Raw genomic sequence first — 23,177 nt, 5'->3', positions numbered from 1 at the left:
CCCCTCCTCCAAGAGGATACTAGCAGTGCCTTCAAAGTGAAGGAGTATAACAGGAGCCCTGCTACATGCTGCTCCCTTATTTTTTTCCATTTCCTTAAGCAAGACAGTGGATATACCATATTTACTCAAATCCAAGACAAGATCCTGTCCCCCTGTCACAAGGAAGAAGGTGTGCCCCTACAAGGCCAGAACCTTCTGGGCACAGAGGGATGGGGAAGAAGGGGTTAACTACTGAACTGGGATGAATAGTCAGCTGACAGGAAGAGGCAGGACTATAAAAACCCTGGGTTGAATGACAGTAAAGGTCAGCAGCCAGGGAGCCAGCAGCACATCTCTGAGCTCCAGGGAGAAGCTTGGTGGGAAGTCCAAAGCCAGGAAGAGGAGAACTATAGAAGCCCTGGAGAGATGACAGCCGCACTGCAGCAAGGACTGGAGCTGATGGTGGGGAGCTGAAACAAACCTGCAACTGTAAGCTGACATAACACTTCCCTTATTCCCATTTTTGGGGTGGCAGATACTGCCCACAAACAGGACTGTTTATTTGTTTTCTTTTAATGATGGAATAAGACCTGTGGTTTGGGTGAGGCTATTAGGGGTTGGAGGAGGCCTCAATTTGGGGACCCACTCCAGAGTGGGATCCCCAATGCTAGTGAGGGCGTAGCTTTTTAGGGGCACAGACCCCGGCACCAGTGAGGCACAGAGAGAGACAGAGCTGTGGAGAGTACGAATGCAAGTAAGGGCACCGTTTTGGGATGATCTTAAGAAGGCCAGGGAGGCCTGGAGCACCTGGCAGGGGGTGCAAGTGTATATTTTTCTACTGTTTGGACAGGTGGGGTCACACCTGGGTTTTGAACTTGTGACCCCTTTGGCTGGGGGACCGGTGCGTGTGCCTTTGGGCCAGGGGGTGCTGTGCCCCAGAAAGGAGCAGAAAAGGGGGCTGAGAGCCTCCAGGCACTGGAAGGAAGAGCTAGAGCCTTGGAGTCCAACCCTGTTTGGTGGGTTTGGATAGAGAGGCCTAGCTAGAGAAAAAGGGGGTCAGACCATCATAGGAGAGACCCCAACATACCCAATATAATCGGCAGTCTCCTACTTGCATACTAATTCCATCAAGACGTGGCAGATGAGATTAGAGCAGGACAGCAGAAGTCCAAGAGGACTCCAAGGGTGCCCCACTTAAGGCATGGATGACCCGTAAGATGGCTGGGGAGGGTGACCTGTTACACCCCTCCCCCACCCATCCCACTTAACATGTGGAAAAACGCCCCTTGTTTGTGGGGGAGTGGCTACTGTAGCTTGGACTCTGACTCAGAGCCCAGGTTGGAGCTAGTCTCAGAGCCACAGCTGCTGACCCCTACTACCACCTCTGCTCCTGCTGCCTATTCCCCCCCAACCTCTGCCCCCCACTGTTGCTCACTCTCTGGCTCTGGCCCCTGCCCTACTCCAAGCCTGGAGCACTGAGCACGTTTGTTCTGGCCCCTGCCCAGCCAGGCAGCAGTAGTGGTGGGGGTGGTAGCGGTAGTGATGGCAGCTCCAGTCTTGGATCTGGGCCCTGCACTGCTGCAGCAAACACTGCTGCATGCCAGGGTGGGGGCTGGATCAACCACGTGCTCTGTGACCCAGGCTAGAGCAGAGGCAGAGCTGGAAGGTAACCAGCCACAGAAGGCAAGTCAGGCTGCTTGACTCCCCTCCCCACCTACCCTGTTGCCTGCCCCCCTGCAGCAGAGTGGGGGGTGGGGGTGGGACAAATTTAAGATGACCCCAAATAATTAAATTCTATACATGGAAAATTATAACATTTGTACATTGTTCACGTGTAGAATCTAATTATGGAGGGGTCATCTTAAATTCAAAGTCATCTTGAATTCAGGTAAATATGGTAAGTCCTATGACCAAATGGAAACAGGAAAAAGTGATGCTCTTGTGACCCTAGTGCCTTTTAAGAAGGTTCTTGCTGGCTACAGCGCACAATGCAAGCCATATTAAATACCAGAAAAATAAAAAGCTCCACCGCTAAAACAAAGCTCAATGATAGTCCTGAACTCTGTTGTGATAATTGTGGTCTGTTCCATTTGTACACTTAAATGCTGGAAAGTGAGTGAAAGATCATACAATGTTATAGTAACTTGTAACAACAATTGTCAATAGTAAAATAGTACAAAAGGCTAGGACAAAACACACTTACACTGATGTAATCAACTTTTACACCAGTTTAAACAAAGTGCAGACACAAAACACACAGCCTTACATCAGTGTAATGCACTTGAAACTAGTATAGAACTACCACGGAAACATGGAGTAAAACTACACCACCAAGATAAGTTGTGCGTCCAGAGCTATCAGTTTGTCCCAGGGCAGCCAATTTTGCTAGTATAGGATACAGGCTTTTACTGGCTTTTTTGCACCTAGTGGCAAGATGCTGTAACAGTACCAACTCAGAAGCAGCTACCCTAGAATAACTGACCATGTGTCCACTCTGCTGCGATTTACATTGTTGTATAAATGTGATGGAATTATGAACAAAAAGGGCTTCAGCTAGAGCTTAAGAACTGCACAGTGGTCATGAATTTAAGCAAGAGGAGACTTAAACTGAAAAGTGTTAGTTTCAAATTAGTCTGTGCTGGAATTAAGTCCAATTAGGGGATAATAATGAGAAAATAATTTTTTCTACCCAAAATACTGTTTGCACCTCAGAAAGATGTTCCTGTGGGAAAGGCCACCAAACCTTTGCTTTGCTCCAGAGATTCTACCCTTTGAGTCTGGAGGATCACTGAGACCCCCAAATAGGGATGCTTGACTACAATCAGAACAATGAGCTACTAAGAAAAAAGGTGGTACAGAGCTAGAAAGCTGCTTTGTAGGCAGACAAACCCAAGTGAAGATTCCTGGAAAAAAGTGCAGTTTCTAGTTTCCTAGTCAACTACATAGTTAGAAATAAGGGTGTTTTAAAAATAAAGCTCTCCAGGACTTTCGCTGGTAGTTCAAAAGAAGCACCTCATCTCGGATAACTGTGTGAAGTCCTAAACATGAGACAGCAGAAGTACTATATGGCAGTGTAGCCCATATGGCCCCACCCAGATCTCAACTGGAACATTACCTCCTCATTCAGCTCAGAAACTTTGCTTTCCAGAGTCTGCTTCTCGGTGGCCATATGCTGTTTCTCCATGTCTAGTGTCTTGTTCTCTTTACATAATTCAAGGAGTTTCTGTTCAAAGTCACTTTCCTTCTTTTTCATTTCAACCTGCAGTTCTTGCCGTGCAGTCAACTCTGAGTCCAGCTGAGAGGAAATTATAGGTCAGGGAATGGCATGATTCTTCTGGCTTCCCCAGCAACTCTCTCAAAAATCCATAATCACCCCCCACAAATCCCTTCATATTGCAGGAGGATAAGATGCATGTCACTACTCAATCCAAGAGAAGAGAAAAATGCTCCTAGTCTCCACCATCCAGTCAGATAGGCACAGGACCCAGGACAGGACTTCTAAGTGAAATAGTTCACATTTGCAATGGGATAAATAGTAATGCACCTTTCATAGAAGGGAAAATGCATTACAAACTCTTGGCACGTTCTGAAAATAACTGCATGGCAGTGACAGAAACTGAGTATTTTAATTACATCCCAATCATAACTTCAGTTGTCCCCAATCAGAGGACCTACACATGACTATAAACTGTGGGTGTGAAACATGATGGTCCACAAATGCAATCTAATTCTCTGTAACAATGATATTCTTTTTTAAATGTAAAAAATAAACATGTGGCATCTCCTTAGTGATAAAGATCAAGTGTAATGTGGTCTGAGCTGTGTTTAACAGCCATATGTGCAGAGCCAGGGGAAAGAATCTGATTAGCACTTTCAATCCAATCTCAAATTATAATGCATTGCTCAGGGTCCAAGATGCCCCTTTCTCCTTTCATCCCCTTTCCCCCTCAAACACCTTTTTCTCCAGTTCTACTGCTTTGGCTTCACTTTTTTCCACCTTTGTTTGATCAATCAGGTTATCTACAAAAAGAAAAAGCGCACTTAAGAACACAATACTGAACAAGTGTGGTAATATGGTAATAATCCTTTCCAAATATGGTAAGAATCCTTAGTGTCCCTGCTACAGGTAGACCTTTCTTACTCCCATTACCATTTACCTCAATGCAGTATATGAACATTGCTAGTGTTTGCCCTTTTTCCCAGTAACCCTTTCCATCTTGCAATACAATGCTCATAGAATCCCATGCTGCTGATAGATAATTCTTTCTATTCACTATGGCTCATAAAAAAAAAAAAAAACAAAAAAAACCAAACACAACCCCCTACCCCCCCCAAAAAAAACCAACAACCCCCCCACTTCTTTCAGAAGTCCAATTTTAATCTGTTTTCTAATCTAGCAGGAAGGTGCCCCAGCAGGGCACAACAGGGGAGACCGTGAAAGTCCAGCTCTAAGGAACAGTTATGTAAACAAAATGACCCACATCCAGATTCCGAATGCACAAAGCACATTGTGGGGGGAAACACACAAGAAAAAAAGGGTTGGGAACCAACAGAATCTAACGGTAAAGCTTTTTCAAGGAAGGAAAACCAGAAGAACAGAAAGGCAAGAAGATCCGAGAGTCAGCAACTGAAAAGACAGCTGAGGAAAATGAAAGACAAGAGTTTATTCCAGAACTATAAACAATACAAGCTGTTTCTGACTGTGATATCAACAGCTACATGACTTACCTATTAGCCCCTCAATGTTAATGGCAAGATGCCTACATTTAAAGTCTGGATCAGCACCATTTTTGTGTAGAATTATTTGGGAAATACATTCATCAATCAGCTTGTAGTACTGAGGCCTATATCAGGAGAAGAAAAGGAAACGAAGTGTTAACACTGCTCCATGAAAGATGTCTCTGCAAACACCAGGAATTAAGCAAACAAGGGCCCCTTGCAACGAGATATATAAAGCATTCAGCAATTAAGTACATTTGAACAGCAAAATTTGATACCAGATGCAAAATTCAGTTTCCAGGTAATGCACATTCTGGTATGCAACGTAATTTGTTTCTGGAAGCTGTAACAGGGATCAGCATACTATACTATAACACACTACACATTTAGGGCATTGTGGATACACCCCCAAGCATCTATTCCTTGATTCATCTTACCTATCATCCTCACAACTTTTGGCCTTTAGCCCTTTCACCTTTACACAGAAACACTATAAATTACTTTGTCTTTTTACCCTCAGATCATCATCAGGTTCCTGCCTCCTTGGCTAAGAGCTCTCTTGTTCCTGACAAATTAACACCATTAGCTGGCAACAGAATTTTCTTCTATTCCCCAAAAAAAGAAACAATACCCTGAGTGAGCTTGAAAAACTGTTTGTTTTTTAGTTGGGGCATGAAGCTGGTTAACAAGGTAATTGTTGTGGTTTGTTTTCATCTGCTCCTCTTTAATCTATACCTCTCTCTACTTTGTAAGAGTGTATCTAGAATTCATCATCTTCAAGTGTGATAGATATATTAACATGAATTCCCTTTCTCAATGTACTTTTTTCCAAAAACCATATAGATGACCTAAAACATAAGCAATTACACCAGAGGCTAAAAACAATTTATTACAATAGATTAAAGCAGGTGGACTCCCCACTGATACTGAAGGGGAGATAAGTTGTTTACTGAAAAATCTGAATAACTAGTTAGAATGGTTTATCTACATAGCATTTGAGGAAGTGAACTTGTAATCATAAAAACTTATGCTCTCTCTGTGTGCATATATATCCATTTTATGTAATCTATAAAGATGCATATCTACCCTGCCTTTTATCTGCATTAAACCACTTAATATCAAATCCTCTATACAGTATAGAAAACAAGAACTTTGAGGGCAAACTCACTTGAGATTTTTAAACATATCTAATGATAAATATACTTAGAATAAAAGTCTTGACAAAGGAGTTCCTAAAGGATACCAAATGTCATAGGTCACAATCAAGATGTATTTGTTTATTTTTCTCCTGGGCATAAATAATCTCCTCCTATCTCAATTCAGTCTTTATTCTCATTCATTTGCAGGCTCATCTACTCAGGTCTCCTTCTTCACTTGTTCCAATCAGGGGCACCTTTCTGTTCTTATTCCCATCTTGTTCATGTCCATCTCAACAGCATCCTCCTTTTCTTCAATTTTTATCTCTATCACTCTTCTCTTTATATTTTCTTTTTCACTACATAAGAGATGCCTGCCCTTCTCAGCATGGTTTCCCGGTCTCTCTCAGCAATAGTAGTTACACACCCATGCTTACAGATGTCATTATTTCTGTGTCGTTCAGTGAAATTCTGGGTATAAATAGTCTCATGATAAATTAGAAGCTCCAGCCAGGTTCTTTCAGATGGCTGCACATGTCTTGCATCTCTTGTATAATGCTCCTCATTCCACCTTCAGTACCTGAACAACTGTAACCAGTACATTATGAAAAAGAAACCAAGGTATTCTTGAAGTATGCCTGCCAATACGATATGGTATCAAATTGGCTTCAGATTACAAGTTTACTTCTAAGGGGCTGTTCACACAGCACAAGACAATTCTGTGTTGACACACAACTTACATGCTCCACACGTACCAGCTCCCAAACACAAAGCAGTGTTGCCATATTAATGTGGTGCCATGTACACACCCAAAACAGTCTGTCTTGAAATAGAACTTGCTGAGGTGTGCAATACCACACTAGCCAAGCTACACTAGTTTGTTTCGAAACTAGCACACATGGAACAAGCAAAGCTAACACCACATCATGGTGACATCACATCTAAAGTATGAATACTGCTGTGCCTAGTGACATGCGCTAGAGATATTTGGCCAGGTTACAGCCTTGATAACTGTCTCTCTTGCAATTGTTATATGCAAGTCCACTCTTAATAAAATGCATCTTCCTTGCTATAGAACGGCGTTTCTCAACCTTGACAGGTTGAAGCCCTCTTATTTGAAACAAAAGCATCTCAGCAACCCCTTAACACTTATTAACAAAGAATAAAATCTGTATCTATGATAAGCCAACAGAATTTGTAAGATTTGTTTTTAGATTTTCAAAGAGAAAAAAAATTCTGCAACACTTTCCTGTAACTTCCTCCTGGCTGGGTTTTATGACCATCCACTTAAGTTCCCAGGCAGTGCTTCTCTTCAAAACTAACATGACCTTCAGAAGCTTTTCTGGGGATTTCAGTTTGGTTTTGGCCCTTCATGAGACACTCAAGTGTTACTGACAAGATTTCATAGACATTAGGGCTGAAAGGGACCTCGTATGATCATCAGGTCCAGCCCCTTGCCCAAGGGGTAGGAAGCCAGCAAGGGTCAAAGGATCCCAGCAAGATAAGCATCCACATTTCCTGAAAGCATCCAGAGTAGGTGCCTGCACCACCTCTAGAGGGAGTCTGTTGACCAGGCCTTGGGGGCTCAGAGAGTAAAGAAATTTTTCCTTATGTCCAGCCTAAAATGTTCTTGCAGCAGTTTGTGACCGTTGGACCTTGTCATCCCTCAGGGTCTCTGGTGAACAGGTGTTCCCCCAGATCCTGATGCACACCGCTTATGTACTTATAGGCTGCCACCATGTCACCCCTGAGCCTGCACTTCTCCAGGCTGAAGAGTCCCAAAGCTTGCAGCCTTTTTTCATAAGGCCTGTTCTCTCACCCTCTGATCATGCGCATGGCTCTCCTCTGGACTCTTTCAAGGTCCTCTATGTCCTTCCTAAATTGTGGAGCCCAGAATTGGATGCAGTACTCCAGCTGCAGCTTCACCAAGGGCAAATACAGTGGGAAGATAACACATCCTGGGTCTTGCTCAAGATGCATCGTTAGATGCAAGCCAGAGTTTTGTTCACTTTGCCAGCTACAGTATGACATTGGTGGCTCGTATTTATTTTGTGGTCAATCATGACTCCCCAAGTCTCTTTCAGTCATGGTGCTAGCAAGTGCAGCATTGCTAAGCCTATAAGTGTGATGTGGGTTTTTATTTCCAAGGTGGAGCACCTTGCATTTCTCCATATTTGAATGTCATCAGGTTTTCATCCGCTTACCTTGCAAGCCTATCGAGGTCGGCCTGGATTACCAGCCTATCCTTAAGTGTGGACACTCTTCCCCAGAATTTGGTGTCATCAGTGAACTTGGCCAGTCCACTTTTGACACCAGTATCCAGATCATTTATGAAGACATTAAAGAGTACAGGTCCGAGAATGGAGCCTTGGGGGATGCCACTGGTCACCGAGTGCCACGATGATTTGGTTCTGTCAACTACCACTCTCTGGGTCCGACCTCGGAGCCAGTTCCCCAGCCATCAGACTGTGGAGTAGTCTAGGCCACGGTTGTCCAACTTTTCCAGGAGGACATCATGGGACACTAGGTCAAAGGCTTTTTTAAAATCCAAATATGATATCAACCTCTTTCCTTTTGTCCAGGTGATACATCACCTGGTCATAGAGGGAAATGAGATTGGTCAAGCAAGACCTACCCGTAACAAATCCATGCTGGATATCCCTCAGATTCTTTGGCATCTTTTCTTCAGCACTGTTGCCGAAACAATTTTCTTTGGCCATACAAGCTTAAGAAAACAATGAGCCTAAGGAAAGTTCATCTTTATTTTTCATAGCCTTTCAGTTGGAAACTTTTGAAGGGACTATGGACAGTGACTTTCATATTTCTGTCATTCTCTGCAACTTTGTGTTCGCAGAGTCAAAATCAAGACTCGTGTAAAAAATCATCAAATATGGAAAATGGTTTAGAGAGGCTTTATAACAACAGACGTGCTCAAACTTCCTCCCTCCAGTATATGCTTATAGTGGGGTTTTTTTCAGTTTCTCTTCTTCCTCCTTGAACTCCTGTAGCTTTAAGACCAGTGTTGATTGGCTGACCACTCACCCTACAGGTAGCTTATGGCAGGGATCATCATAATGTTGAACTGGAGGTGCTTGCCATCTTCATGCAGTGTCCCTAACCAAGAACATGAGTATTTATGAAAAAAGGCCTTTTCCAAGTACTGCCCGTCTCATAGTGATGCATCATCTTTTAACAAGATGCATCAGCGACCTCATACGTCCCTCCTACCCTGGGACTATCAGAACATTTTAAACAGTCTTCCGTGCAACTATCACCCCACCCCCAAATAAAGTGACTAAGATCCCTATACATTGCCAGCATTCATCCTAGATGGCTTAGAGTGAAGGACCTTTCCTCACCTGGCTTCATAATCATTGCGGATAAGTAGAAGGTGCTGCAGGATAGAAAGAAAAAATGGCTCTGCTTTGGAATCTTTTACTGTATTCAGGAGTATCTGGAAGACATCACTGAAATCAGTGAACAAAGGGTTAAGGAACCAAAAGGTCTCTGGAAAGATACACAAGTGCCCTGTCGACTCTCCCTAAGACAGGAATTGATTTTTTCAGCGTCATCCACAATGTCATCCATGCATATTTTCTCTCATTAAAAAAACCTTTGCATAGGGAAGAGACATATATCACAGGCCAAGAAGGGTGGCAGAGTTCTTCTCACTGAGACTTTTTAAAACCCAACCAATCTTCACTAGTTGACATTCTATCGCCATACTGGAGAAATTAAGTTTGTTGATACTCATTTTCTCACCTTACAAGAGAGCAGGTACTTCGTTTCTCAGTACCTGTTCCTATGGACCTCAAAACAGTAACACAGAATCCCCAGTTTGAGGTATCTGCCCTTCCTCCCTCAAAGGGTAGCACTCTGCATGAAAAAACAGCAGAATGTGTGCAACTTGAAGCAGGGAGTACTGAAAGAAGTATGCAATCCACTTGCACATTCCCCTTTTGCACCTGCCTGTATGACACACTGGGCAGAGGAGTAAGTATGGGTCTATAAACCTAGATACACAATCTCTTATGTCTGGGGAGACCCCCAAGGAGTTGCACAAACCCTCCTGAAGCTGTCATTCCATTTGCTGATCAGGTATGTGCCACTTTCCAGGCAAGGGAATTTTCAGCTGTGGTCTCCTATTACCAAGGAGGAATCAATGGTCAGGCAAGGTATGGGAGTAGGATTCTTTACTCACTCCCTTTACACCCCATAAACGGGGCCTGAGCAACCACCTGTCTATATATGATCTTGCCAGCTATCCTGCTAATAGAGATGATCTAGAGTGAGGAGGAAGAGGAGTAGGAACAGCAACAGCAGCTACCACTACCTTATATTTTCACTAACATCTAAACTGTAGTTCCTGAGCTCTCTTGTCTCCAAGAGTGACTTAAAAGCTAGTCTCCGGACTAATGGTACACACACAGACACTATGTACTATAGTTAAGAGATTTATATCCCTTTTATACAAAGGGGAACATTTTCAAGTATGGGAATGGATGTTTTATTAAGGTTTTCATGCCAGAACAGACTGAAGAAAAAATTTCTGCTGCTTTTGCAAAACAGCAGTTCTTTCACGTGCCCTCTGGTGGCCAATTTCAAAACAGCTCAACTTATATACTGCACACCTTATATTCAAACTATATACAAACTTTGTCCATAGAAGTCTAATCTGAACTTGAGGCTTCTGGAAGTATCAGACAAGTTGTGTTCCATAAACTCCCCAAATATTCAAAATCAGTTCTAATTCTTTTTTCTAATCAACTGTCAAATCCCAAGTAGAGGACCAGTATGTCTGCCAATATGTTTACTTTGCGCAATTGACCTGAGGCATCCTAGAAAGCAGTGGGGCAGTTCTGAACCAAAAAGACTACAGAACCTAGGTGATCTGATAGCACTGGCTGAGTTGAGCCTGGGTATTCCCCAAGTAAAGACTGGATACAGGACAATATAATGATTCCACCCTTCTCCAACACTTTCCTGGGTTTCACTAGCAACAAATGAAAGGCTTGAATCTGTTCATATGTCACATTGTTTTATCTATTCTTGCTGTAGATGGATTTGAGCTAAGAAACGCCGTAGAAATGCTCCTGCCTCAAGCCTATTGTTTACCCAATAAGCTAAAAAAGGATATTCCATCTCAATGCGAATGTCTTCTAGGCGACTCCTGAGGTCTTCTGAATCCTCTTCACCATGCTCTTCAAATACTGAAAGCTGCACCTTCAGCTCCTCATTCTCCAACATTCGCAGTTCCTGCAACAATATGTGAGAGTGCCTATCAGAAGCATACCTAATTAGAAGGCATGTTACAGCACACAATAATGTCACTGGGGGGGGGGGGGGGGGCACCAAACATTAATATGCAGACTGGCCTACTAGAGGTCCCAAGAGAATGTATTCTCAACAGACAGGAGAAGCCTACCACTCAGCATGTGAGTCTTTGTTCACAAGGAGAGGAGATGATTGCAGACTGCCAGCAAAAGGACCATGTTTACCATCCAAGTGAAAATGTAAAAATCCATGTCCAGAGGTACGTATCCATAAGCAGTAACTAAGGGATAAGAAACCACTACCCAAGAACAGGGTTGTAAGGTGGCACATGGTATTCCTGCAGCACAGAGCTGGGAAAAACAGCATTGCTCTATCACTCCTAGAGCTTTTGAATGGTTCAAAGAACCTCTAATATGAATAAAAAAGGAGAGACAGGAGCTGCTGCTCCCTTCTTTGAACGTAAAGGCCGCACAACAGGACGGATAACTGCTCCTTACTTTCAGGATGTGCTGCAATCCTGAACGCATCAGCTCACTGCGAATGTGTACTCTGAAGTCAAGCTCATCAGCCGGGATGATCAGGGCATTGATCAGCTGCATACAGGCTACCTAAAAAAACAAATAAACCAGAAAGCTTCTGCATAAGACCCATTCCTTACTCAGAACTCCTGGCCAGGCTCTCAAAGTGCCAGAAAACTACTCAGATCAAGCAGAGGTTTATTAGCATAGTGCAAAACACAAGGAAACATCAGGTGGATAGCATCTAGCTCTCATATCTTATGATGATCAAGGAGAGATATCAAACAGCTAGCATATATCCCCTCTACCCCCTTCTTGGTAGAGACAGCTGTCAAAGTTTCATAGTTGGTAGGGTTGGAAGGGACCTGAGCAGATCATCAAGTCTGACACCTTGCCATGGCAGAAAAGAGTACTGGGGTCAAGTGACCTCAGCAAGGTGTTCATCCAGCCTCCTTTTAAAGACCCCCCACGGTAGGAGCCAGCACCACTTCTCTTGCAAGTTGGTTCCAGATTCTAGCCGCCCTGACAGTGAAGTAGCGCCTCCTGATATCTAGCCTGAATCTACCCTCTGCCAGCTTGTGACCGTTATTTCTAGTCACTCCTGGTAGTGCTCAGGGGAACAGGGACTCTCCCAATGCCTGCTGGTCCCCCTGACTAGTTTGTATGGCCACTAGATCCCCCCTCAGCCTTCTCTAGTGGAGGCTGAACAGGTTCAGGTCCTGTAGCTTCTCCTCGTAGGGCCTGCCCTTCTGACCCCTGATCATGTGAGTGGCGCTCCTCTGGACCCTCTCCATGTTGTTCACATCCCTCCTGAAGTGCGGCGCCCAGAACTGGACACAGTACTCTAAATGCGGCCTGACCAGTGTCACATAGAGGGTGAGGATCACCTCCTTGGACCTGCTTGAGATGCATCTGTGGATGCATGACAAAGTACAGTTGGCCTTCCTGACTACGTCCCCACACTGTCAGCCCATGTTCATTTTGGCATCAGTAATGACTCCAAGATTCTCTTCTGCCTCTGCCCAGCAGAGTTCCTCAGCCTGTAGGTATGCTGCTGGTTCTTCCTCCCCAGGTGCAGTACCTTGCACTTGTCAGTGTTGAAACCCATCCTGTTCTCATCTACCCACCCCTGTAACCTGTCCAGGTCTGATTGCAGCCTATTCCTCCCTTCTAGCGTGCCCACTTCTCCCCACATCTTAGTGTCATCTGCAAATCTGGACAGGGTGCTTTTTACCCCCCGTCTAAGTTGCTGATGAAGTGCTGGCACCAATCAACCCTCTCTCTCTCTCTCCCCCAGCCCAGAGGAGTGCCCACAGTCTGAGATAGCAAATTACCTTCAACGTCACTGAAGTTCCACTCTTTAGACCATCCAGCAAGGGTCTGAATCGCTCCACTTCATCCATTTCTGCTCGTTCTGTCAGTGCCTCCAAAACCCTCTCATGCCTGCAATAGTCAGAAAAAGGTATCAGCAGCCCCTCACTCTAAACCAGGAGTATGGACATTTCAAAATAAAATAAAAGGTTTGTAGGGTAACATCAGTTGGGAGACTCCAAAGGAAGCCAAATCATTGTCAGAGGCTCAAGAAAGATGAATGGTAGAATGAGTCCCATAGCCACATACATGTCCTCGGGTTGAGGCAGGATACAAAGGGCAGACAGCAGCTTCATGGCATCTATCATCATGGAAGGGACTTTGGGGTCAACTGCTCTTGCCAGCAACAGGATCCCCTCCTCAGTTTCAAGCATTGTTTTGATACCAAACTGAAAGGGAAGACAGGATGAGTTAGTGACAAAACATCTGCTCAATGTCTGTCTCATCCTCTCAGCAGCTGGAAGACTAAAATGACAAGGCATGGGAGATGGACTGTCTCAAAGCAGCCAGAGTCAAGGTCAGCCAGAGAAAGGCATTAAATGGGATCTGACACAATTCCCAGTGTGGGTTTGGGCAGTCGTACAGGAAGCCCGTGGGAGCAAAAAGAGAGCGAGGGGATGCAGCAAGGCCATAATCAAATGGAACTAAAAGGAGACAGAGCAGGACTTTATAAAGTAACAGGGAGGGATAAAGAGGATAACCAGAGGAACAGAGCGAGTTAAAAGGAGTAGTATTAGATGTTTCAGAATGTATGCAAATAGAAAGGGAAGGTAGGAGTGCCACACAAGTTTTAATTAAGAAAGGCAGAGAATGTGGACAGGGGCATTCCTGATACAGAGTGGAAGCAAGCAGCAAACAGGGAAGCAATTTAGCAGCTCTTGGAGTGTCTACATATGGGAGGGAGATGAGAAGAGAAAAAAAAAATACAGAAAGAAAAATATGGTACAACGAACTCCAAAAGTCTGGAAATGAGAGTATGGAAATATGGAAGGAAAAATAGTGGAGCCCTAGAAGAAGAAAAGGAAAGTGAGAATTCCAAAACACTGGGGGAGGGAACTGAGGTGCACCACTTTGGTAAAGACAACAATTTATTGAAGAGTTAGGAGCCTCCATCCTCACTTCCTTTATCCCAGTTTCAAAAGACTATCTTATGAGGTTAGGGCACACTGAACACAAGGAAGAGGCAGTAGAGAGTCATCTTGGAGTGGGAGAGGGGCCTCACCTTGTTGTTCATGAATGCCTTGAGGCACCGGATGATCTCATGTTTATTCCGGGTATCATATGAGCTGCAAGGAAGGGAAACCAGATCTATCAATTTGCATTTTTTATCAATCACTATAGTCACATGGATGAAAATGATCCTCACATTCTAACCCTGTGGTTCTCAAGCAGGGTCCTGGAAGACCCTTTCAAGGGTGCTGTGACACAGGTACCATAGCCAGGTGAAACGGTCTTGTGCATCTCTGTTTCTGGGAGGCACCTGTGGAAGCAGCGGTGGCAGGAGGGGGTCAACTGAGACAGTACAACAGTTTTCCTCACCTGGGATGCTGCTAAATTCATGAAAGTTATGGACAGGTGCCTTGAGTTTAGAACAGTTTCTCTCAACCTTTGTAATCAACTTAAACTCAGTCACCCCACAATTCTCAAATGAAGCCAAATGAGGTCTTTTGTATTTAATGCTGCATTGAACTTCTGCCCTAATCAACCCATACCTGAATTCAAAATAGACAGAAAAAAGGCTCCCCCAAATCCCATAGTGCAGACTGGTATCCCAGGATTGCTTTCTTCCTGTTGCCTTTATTCACAATTAGCTAATCCATATGTGCCCTACACCCTCATGAGTCTCCAAATAGACTATAAGAAATGTATAAACTCAGCAGGACAGGGTCTTATGAACAGTTTTATAAACAGTTCCTACTCAGTCAGTCCCTTACCTGGGTATCTCATCCTTTTCCTCATGAAGCACTTTTAAGATAGACAGCAGGGAAGTGAGGCCCTCATTTCCAAAATTCTGCACCCAGCTGTAAGGAACACAATATAGTCATATCAGCAGCCCAAAGAAGGATGGGACATTCCAAGACTCTCAATCACCTCCTGCCCTGTCTCTCCTCTGCTCATTTTCAATGCACTGTCCACAGTTCCCAACAGCCAAGGAACCAGTCTCCTTATTAACATCTCCAGGTCCCTGCCTGGTCTCCTCTGTTTCAGCCAGCCCTTTACCTGACAGGGTTATTATTCAGTGACACTCGCAGAGACTCCAAACAGTTGAGCAGCTGGGCATCCCTGGGATTTGATTTCAGCTCCTGGATATACATCATAGGTGACTTAGCACTCTCCTTTTGATTCATACCCTACACAGGGAAGAAATAAATCAATTTTCAGCTCAGCTATTTTTAATAGCAGCATAAAAAAGAGATTTTGACTTTTTATTGTCCATATATACACACACACATGTATGCTCTACGTATGTATTAGTATTTTAATCAATCAATCTGTGACTTCTCTTAGTAGGCAAGACAGACTGAGCTCTCTAGAAGGATGGTGCTATTTGGTATTATTTCTGTACTTTATATGGATGAATAGAAGGGGAGATATTGATGTCTGTCACCATTTATGTGAGGCTGAAGTAGAGTATGATCTGAGTTTGTCTCAGTGGCCCTTGGTACATCTATACATTTGTATCATGCTATCCTTGGACTACCTTGGAAAAAGTAAATCCTAGAGGTGATGAGTGAAAGGATTATTTTGACTGATTTCACATTAACAAAAAAGGGCACAAACTTCTGGACCAGCCAGCAGGAAAACGTATCTTTCTTAACTGATAGAATTTGGGTACATATCAGCAGTGTTTGTTTATGTAGGACCCAAAACTAACTCACCCAACTTTCAGAAAGTCACATTCAGTTAAAACAAGAAGCCCCTAGTTTCAACAAATAACTTCAATGTTTTCTCTCTTCCAAATGCTACCTAGGCAACCTCACTTAGCCAAGTGCATTGTAATCAAGTTCCTTCTACCTGGGTGGCATTATTAGTATTTAATGAAAATGAACTAAACCTGGGCATTAACACATTATTCCCACTGAGGCCCATAACATTTCATGAACTCTTATGCAGCATGGCAGTTAATATAAATCGGTTTGAACTTGTGTTCATAGAATCATAGAAAATTAAGTGTTAAATTATTTAATGAAAATTTCTCTGTTTCTTCACATCTTTACACAACAGAAGTTGAAGGTTTGGGGTTCATGTAAGAAATACAGTCTTGTTCCAACTATAAGCTGACACTACATGTAAATTGCTCCCATATTTTCAGGTTCAGTGTTATAAAAAACAGCTTCCCTTCTCCAAATATAAATCAATAGCTACAGATAAAGTCCTTGAACTGCTATTGCTCTTACAAAATCTCACAGAAGAATCAAATAATCAAGAAAAGGATGCAAAGAATTAAATACAATAAAAACAAATGGTTTCCTCTGTATTGGACAAGATTTTGCCCAAGACTCATCATATCGTCTTCAGCCTAGAATCTCACATCAATACTTAAAGACAAATATTTTAGTTAAATAGAAACTGCAACAGGTTAAACAAAAACTGGCTCATATTAAAAAGGCAATTTGAACTGCAGCTGTGGATTCAAAGTTCACTGACAAATACAGCCAAAATCCTGAATCCAAACTCTTGGGTTTAGGAATTCAATTCCTAACTTTTCCTAAATTCCAAATTTTCCTAATTTCTGAGAGATGTGGGACAGGAGAAAGTGGGTAGTTCTGGGAGAATTTTCTTACTCCTGTTTTGTTGGAAAATGCTACTATGTTAAATTCAAAATGTTTCACTATTGCTTTTGGCCAACTTCCAATTAATCAAAAAAGAAAGGCTTCCAACAGAACCCTGCATGCTTTCTTGTCATCTCACCTTGTAGGCTCCTTCTGGGTCTGTGGTTCTAGTAGTAACCTGCAACATTAACTGTTTAGAGCTGCTACCAAAGGTTTCCCAGCTCCATGCTCCCTGCAACAGACCCAAGGGTCTGGAAGCCTCACCTGACATCAGGTTTTTAGGAATTCTGGGATCTTAGCCTGCCTGCCTTCCACTCTGGTAGAGAAGACCAAGCAGTTCCATAGGAACTGTGGGGTCATGGTGATCTGGGTTCACACAGCTATTGTGGCCCTTCCCCAATACACAGGACAAAGCAGATGACTTTGTGCAGCAGTTAAGGGCCATGTGGGCTTTAGGATTTCAAAAGAGGGTCATGTGCTTTGTAAAATAGTACTTTATTGTTCCAGTTGTTCCAAGTGTTCCTTTTAAATGGGAAAAAGGCTGAATTATAACTGGAATGTTACGGTACTCAACAGGGCCCTGGTTTCTGACTAGAGGTCTTAGGCCCTATAGTAATACAACTAATAAGTATACCTCAGAATAAGGAGACCACCTGAAGGTAGAGTGAAGGACACACACAGATAAGGAATCAGACTTAAGGACAAGGTCTTCCCTTTAAAGAGTTAGTGCATTTAAGTAATATAAATAAAATAAAACAGAATCATCTTCAGCATCTGATTTCATTTAGTACTAGAAGCTCAGTATGTGAAATGGTTTAGTCACTTACAGTGCAGACAGAAGTTACAGAAAATGCTTTGTTTTAAAACGTCTTCACCTGACCCCTCGTGCAATGAGGGTTCAGATTTTCACCCAACTGGCCATTTTTTAAGCTGTTTGCAACTGTGCACTTGTTTGGTCATGGCTATATACTATTTTCTATGGCCAGATTGGGCAAAAATTGTCGTTTCTGTCTGTGCCTTTCAGGTCTAAGATGATACATTCCACAACAGGAACAGAAACACTTTCTCATCAGGGACACTATTATGGGCTGTCACAGGAGGAAGAATTCTTTAAGAAATCCAATTCATCCATGACTGGTTAGTTGGATCTGATAGTTGTCACCTAACCATTACAAAGAGCTGAGTTGTAATTTTGAAAAAGAGGAACAGAAAGGAGTGATGAGATCTGGTAGAGAAAACACTGGGGAATCCTATTAAGCAGGATTATATGGAGGCCCCAGAAAAAAGAAAGGAAGGAGCCAACTCAAGGCAGGCTTACCCCAAGAAAAGATGGGTTGATTCTGGAGACAGGTTACTGTGAAGATGATCTCAGCAGGGCAGGACTCACAGGTGAAGGAGCTTAGGGTGTGGATCATTATAGAAAGCCCTGCCACAGAATGCCTGAGGCAAGGTCACTGGGAAGAGTTGCAAGATTTGCAAAACAGTGCCACTAGGAAAGAAGCTTGAGAATACAAGCAGAGGAACTGAAAATGTTTGGTTAAGTTTTAGGGGGATAATTGAAAGTGGGGATGCAGGACAGCGATACAAAGACTTGTCTTGCTATAAAGGTGTTTTGTGAAATATCTCATTTGAAGAGATTCTGCAGATGGCTATGATTATATTAATAAATTATGCCTATAAGCAAGGTTCAAATTGGACTTTTGAGGGTTAACATTCCTTTCATGGGAGAAGAATGGAAAGTGACTATTGGGGGTCTAATCCATAGTAGAAAAGGTACACCATTTGTTTCACAGTTGGTAGGGTTGGAAGGAACCTGAGCAGATCATCAAGTCCGACCCCTGCCATGGGCAGGAAAGAATGCTGAGGACAAACGACCCCGGCTAGGTGATTATCTAGCCTCCTTTTGAAAACCCACAGGGTAGAAGCGAGCACCACTTCCCTTGGAAGTTGGTTCCAGATCCTAGCAGCCCTGACTGCGAAGTAGTACCTCCTGATGTCTAGCCTGAATCTACTCAGTCAACTTATGACCGTTATTCCTTGTTACTCCCAGTAGTGCTTGGGGGAACAGGGACTCTCCCATTGCCTGCTGGTCCCCCTTGGCAAGTTTACAGATGGCCACCAGATCCCCTCTCAGCCTTCTCTTGTGGAGGCTGAAGGTCCTGTAGCCTCTCCTTGTAGGGCCTGCCCTGCTGCCCCCTGATCATGCGAGTGGCCCTCCTCTGGACCCTCTCCACGTTGTCCACATCCTTCCTGAAGTGCGGCACCCAGAACTGGACACAGTACTCCAACTGTGGCCTGACCAATGTCGTATAGAAGGGGAGGATCACCTCCTTGGACCTGCTCGTGATGCATCTGTGGATGCATGACAAGGTGTGGTTAGCCTCCCTGACCACATTCTCACATTGGCAGCCCATGTTCATCTTGGAATCACTAGTGACTCCAAGATCCTTTTCTGTCTCCATGCTGATGAGAAGGGAGTTTCCCAGCCTGTAGGTATGCTGCTGGTTCTTCCTTCCTAGGTACAGTACCTTGCACTTGTCAGTATTGAAACTCATCCTGTTCTCATCTGCCCACCCCTGTAACCTGTCCAGATCTAGTTGCAGCCTGTCCCTCTCTTCTAGCGTGCCCACTTATCCCCATATCTTAGTGTCATCTGCAAATTTGCAGAAGGTGCTTTTCACCCCCTCTTCCAAGTCCCTGATGAAGATGTTGAACGGTGCGGGTCCGAGGACCAAGCCCTGGGAAACCCCGCTGCCCACATACCTCCAAGTCGAAAATGACCTGTCCACCACCACTCTCTGGGTGTGGCCCTCCAGCCAATTTGTGACCCATCTGACTGTGTAGGCATCGATACCACAGTCACCTAATTTTTTAATGAGAATGGCATGAGAGACAGTGTTGAAGGCCTTCCTGAAGTCCAGAAAGACTACGTCCACCGTGACACCTGCGTCCAAGGATTTTGTGACCTGGTCGTAGAAGGCAACCAGGTTGGTCTGATAGGACCTGCCTCTAATGAACCCATGTTGATTGCCCCTAAGCATAATCTCCCCAGCTGGTCCCTTGCAGATGTGCTCCTGGATCATTTTCTCAAAGACCTTTCCCAGGACCGAGATAAGACTAACAGGCCTATAGTTTCCTGGGTCCTCCTTTCTCCCTTTTTTGAAAATGGGGACCACACTGGCCTTTTCCAGTCTTCTGACACCTTGCCAGAGTACCATGAGTGCTCATAAAGCTGTGCCAGGGGTCTCGCAATGACCTCTGCCAATTCCCTCAGCACCCTAACAGTAATGTTAATAGTAATGTTAGCCCTGGGGACTGTGAAGGGAGCTGGGGCATGATTTGCCTTTAATTGCTACAGTTGACCATACAGCAAGCTGTGACAGGCTCCTAAATGAAGTAAGAAATCCAGCATTTTCCCTTGCAGCTTATTACTAAAGGCTACTCCATATAGTTTTAGTCTTTGCCCCTTTTTCTTTTCCATACACTCAATTTTATAATGGCACCTACAAGCTCCTGTACTGTTTGAAGTAATCCCAGCTTGTGCCTTAAAACATGGGATAGAAGCTAACCAGAAATAGTGAGAAAAATGGCCTTTCAATCTGAATGTTAAACCTGCTGTTGGGAAGAAGATGCAGGGTGGGCAGTCATAGAAGAGGATGGGGCTGTCTTGCAGAAGTGGGACTTCCTATAAGGAGGTCAACATGCAGGTCTCCAGTAACAAGGGAAAGAACTGACTCTAGTATCCAAATCGTTTCTCCCAGTCATGTGTATAGTTCTTCAAGAGTCCTTTAGGGCACGGGTCAGCACCATTTTGCAGTGGGGAGCTGCTTTAACAGAGCTTACTTCCGAGTGTGGGCCACTTCCAACCTCATGCAGCCACTGTCCCTCCACACAGAAATGCTTCCAAAGCGCAGCCCAGCCAGCTCTGTGTACCACTTCAAATGGCTCTACAGACTAGATCTGGATCACGAGCCATAGGTTACTAACCCCTGCTTTAATGTATATAACAACTCATCCATATATAAGCTAAATAGGTCTGCCCTTTTAAAGGGAAACTTTTCAACGGTTATTTAGATGTTTTAAAAAAGGAGTGGCCAACCTGCAGCACAAGTGCCATGAGCGGCATGGGCAGTCTCTTTGCATGGCACACAGCAGATCAGGGAGGGATCAGGGAACACAGCAACAGATAAGCAGGGAGCAGAGAAGATCAGACAGGGGAAGAGGATTGGAATAGCACTAGAGAGGGCACAGGATGTAAGTTGAGGCACATGTGCCAAAAAGGTTGGCCCTTGCTGCCTTAAGGAATGTCAGACGACTGTATCAGAGATGATGCTGATAGCAGCATCTAGTCAGGGAATGGGATCCTGTATCAGAGGCTCCTGAAGGGAAATTCTAGCTATTAGCTATCCCCGATGTACCTTTTGATTCTTGCGAGAGCTTGCCAGGGAACCATGGCAGACTGGCTGAAGTCAGGCACTCACATTTAGTGACCAGGCTTTGACAGCTGGCTAAGAGATGCCAAAGAGTAAACTCTCCTGGCCAGATGGTTCAGCTTTTTAGGATCCTGGGGCCAGATCCACAAAGAAGTCATTTAATATGAAATGTGTAGGCCTTGGACACCATTGTGGATTCAAATTTTTGTCCTTAGGACTATCTAACTACTCCTGTCAGTCTGGACTTTTGTGCTACAAAGATCATTAAATAGCCATACATGAAAACAAAGCACTCCAGTTCTCTCTGAGGGACATCCATGCCCTGACCCCCAATCACTTTGCTGAAAATAGAGGCTGGAGTCTATAACTGGTCTTTTTTACATGCTTCAGGACTCCTTTATTTACTGGCATTGCCAATGTGCCTAGGAGGTAAGAGTATAACATGGCAAATAATTTGTTCTTTTTCCTGCATTTCAGACAGACAAGTTCAGAGCATCTGCTATTCTTCTGAGCCTCCGTCTCCTCACATTTTTATCCCTCATTCTGAGTTTCCGGTCAAGATGCTAACTGACTGGCGAAGGCAATCTGACTGTTTCTGAAGGGAGAGAGAGAGAGAATGGTCCTGGTGGGTCCAGCAAGCTAAAGAGTGGGCAGTGGCCCAAAGAAACATCTCAAGAAACGAAAAATTGTGATTCTATAAAAAGATTAAATCATGGGCTCCTTTATGAAATTTTTAACCCATTCCCCTCCTCCTCCCAGGGGGTACAGCACAATTGCAAGCAAGAAGAATTTGACTCCTGCTGTATCATTTTAAGAATTTCTGAAACTCTCTCACCCATATTCAGTTTTGGAGCAGGTGCTTGCAGCAAGAGCTGTGATACATATCTATGTGGAGTGTGCATGATATGAAAAAACTGTGGTTGCCTGTCCCCTATTGAGTGGAAGGAGAAAATACCGAGTTCTGGCAGGTGGGCCTGGCTAGAGCCAGACGAAAGCACTACTGGAGAAGGAAACTAAAGACTGAGCTCAGGTTATTCAGTATCATCAGCAGGATATGCTGCTCTTATGAGCAGTTGACTTGGAGGCTCTTAGCAAGTTTGAAGAAGTTAGCTGGTTTCTTTTAATAGATGTGTAGATCCCCACCAGACATTTGAGAAACAAAATTCTACAAGGACCTGGTCACATGTCCACACATTCAAAAATTATTTGGATGTAAGTCTGGAAAAATCTCCACAGTCTTGTCTAAAAATCTTACACAATAGATCTCCTCACTTCTCAAATGTGACGTTAGAGTATAATCCACTTACAGAGGACTTGACAAAACAGACTTCAAAAGGACTTTGAAGTTAAGCATACATACCAAGCCCTGTTTTAGAAATAGTTTGGCTGATTCATCACATACATTACTTATTCCATTTGGCCAGAATTCTTTTAGAACAGCTTATGATGAAAGACCATTTACAAATGATGAGAGGCTGTCTTTTCATAGAGGGGCAATGTTGACTTGAAGCATTTTTGGGGAAATACTCAGATTACTTATGGCATGCAAATGTAGGAGACACAATCAAAATTTTGTTTGAAATTTTTTAGTAAAAATGTTCTTTTTTCCATAAACAAAGTGCTTTTTGCAGGAAAAAAAATAGAACATTTTTTTTTTTTTATAAAGTCGATTGAAACAAAAATAAATAAAGTAACTGATTATTTTCCTTTAAAACAAGAAACCTTAATTTATCTCCACCTGTTGAACAAAACAGCCTAGATATTTAACCAAACCCAGTACATACAGTAACAGAAGGCTACTAATATTTTCCCCCTTTTTTTGGAGAATTTGACACCACTTTGCATATAGTCTGTTTCAATGATTCCTCTGTCTATTCTCACAGTTTTTTCTTGGCAAAAGCTTTATAAACATGAATCAATAAGACACACAAAAAAAAACCATGATGCTCTTCAGAGTGTTTTTAAAAAGTAAAT

General features: G+C 43.5%; 1 protein-coding gene and 1 long non-coding RNA gene across 4 annotated transcripts in view; one reads left to right on the top strand and one right to left on the bottom strand.

Annotated features, from left to right (window-relative positions):
• DIAPH1 (diaphanous related formin 1) overlaps positions 1 to 23,177 on the bottom strand; it is a 68,500-nt gene that overhangs the window by 7,077 nt on the left and 38,246 nt on the right. For both annotated transcript variants that reach the window (XM_059733339.1, XM_059733340.1), the window contains 11 exons: positions 15,218 to 15,348; positions 14,932 to 15,018; positions 14,220 to 14,283; positions 13,247 to 13,386; positions 12,961 to 13,069; positions 11,606 to 11,716; positions 10,972 to 11,090; positions 9,194 to 9,310; positions 4,708 to 4,823; positions 3,935 to 3,999; positions 3,095 to 3,274 (listed from right to left, as the gene is read on the bottom strand). In XM_059733339.1, the coding sequence (XP_059589322.1) occupies positions 3,095 to 3,274; positions 3,935 to 3,999; positions 4,708 to 4,823; positions 9,194 to 9,310; positions 10,972 to 11,090; positions 11,606 to 11,716; positions 12,961 to 13,069; positions 13,247 to 13,386; positions 14,220 to 14,283; positions 14,932 to 15,018; positions 15,218 to 15,348 (1,239 nt within the window). The remainder of the gene's footprint in view (positions 1 to 3,094; positions 3,275 to 3,934; positions 4,000 to 4,707; positions 4,824 to 9,193; positions 9,311 to 10,971; positions 11,091 to 11,605; positions 11,717 to 12,960; positions 13,070 to 13,246; positions 13,387 to 14,219; positions 14,284 to 14,931; positions 15,019 to 15,217; positions 15,349 to 23,177) is intronic.
• On the top strand, positions 31 to 21,916 carry LOC132252453 (uncharacterized). Of its 2 annotated transcripts, XR_009464377.1 has the most exons (3): positions 31 to 468; positions 17,795 to 17,907; positions 21,681 to 21,916. It is a non-coding gene; the product is annotated as an uncharacterized LOC132252453 (long non-coding RNA). The 2 variants fall into 2 exon arrangements; XR_009464376.1 differs by lacking the exon at positions 17,795 to 17,907.

This window comes from Alligator mississippiensis, chromosome 9 (genome assembly GCF_030867095.1).
Source record: "Alligator mississippiensis isolate rAllMis1 chromosome 9, rAllMis1, whole genome shotgun sequence".
Classification (NCBI taxonomy): Eukaryota; Metazoa; Chordata; order Crocodylia; family Alligatoridae; genus Alligator; species Alligator mississippiensis.
The sequence above is the reverse complement of the archived record's forward strand: the minus strand, read 5'-3'. Positions and strand labels throughout refer to the sequence as shown.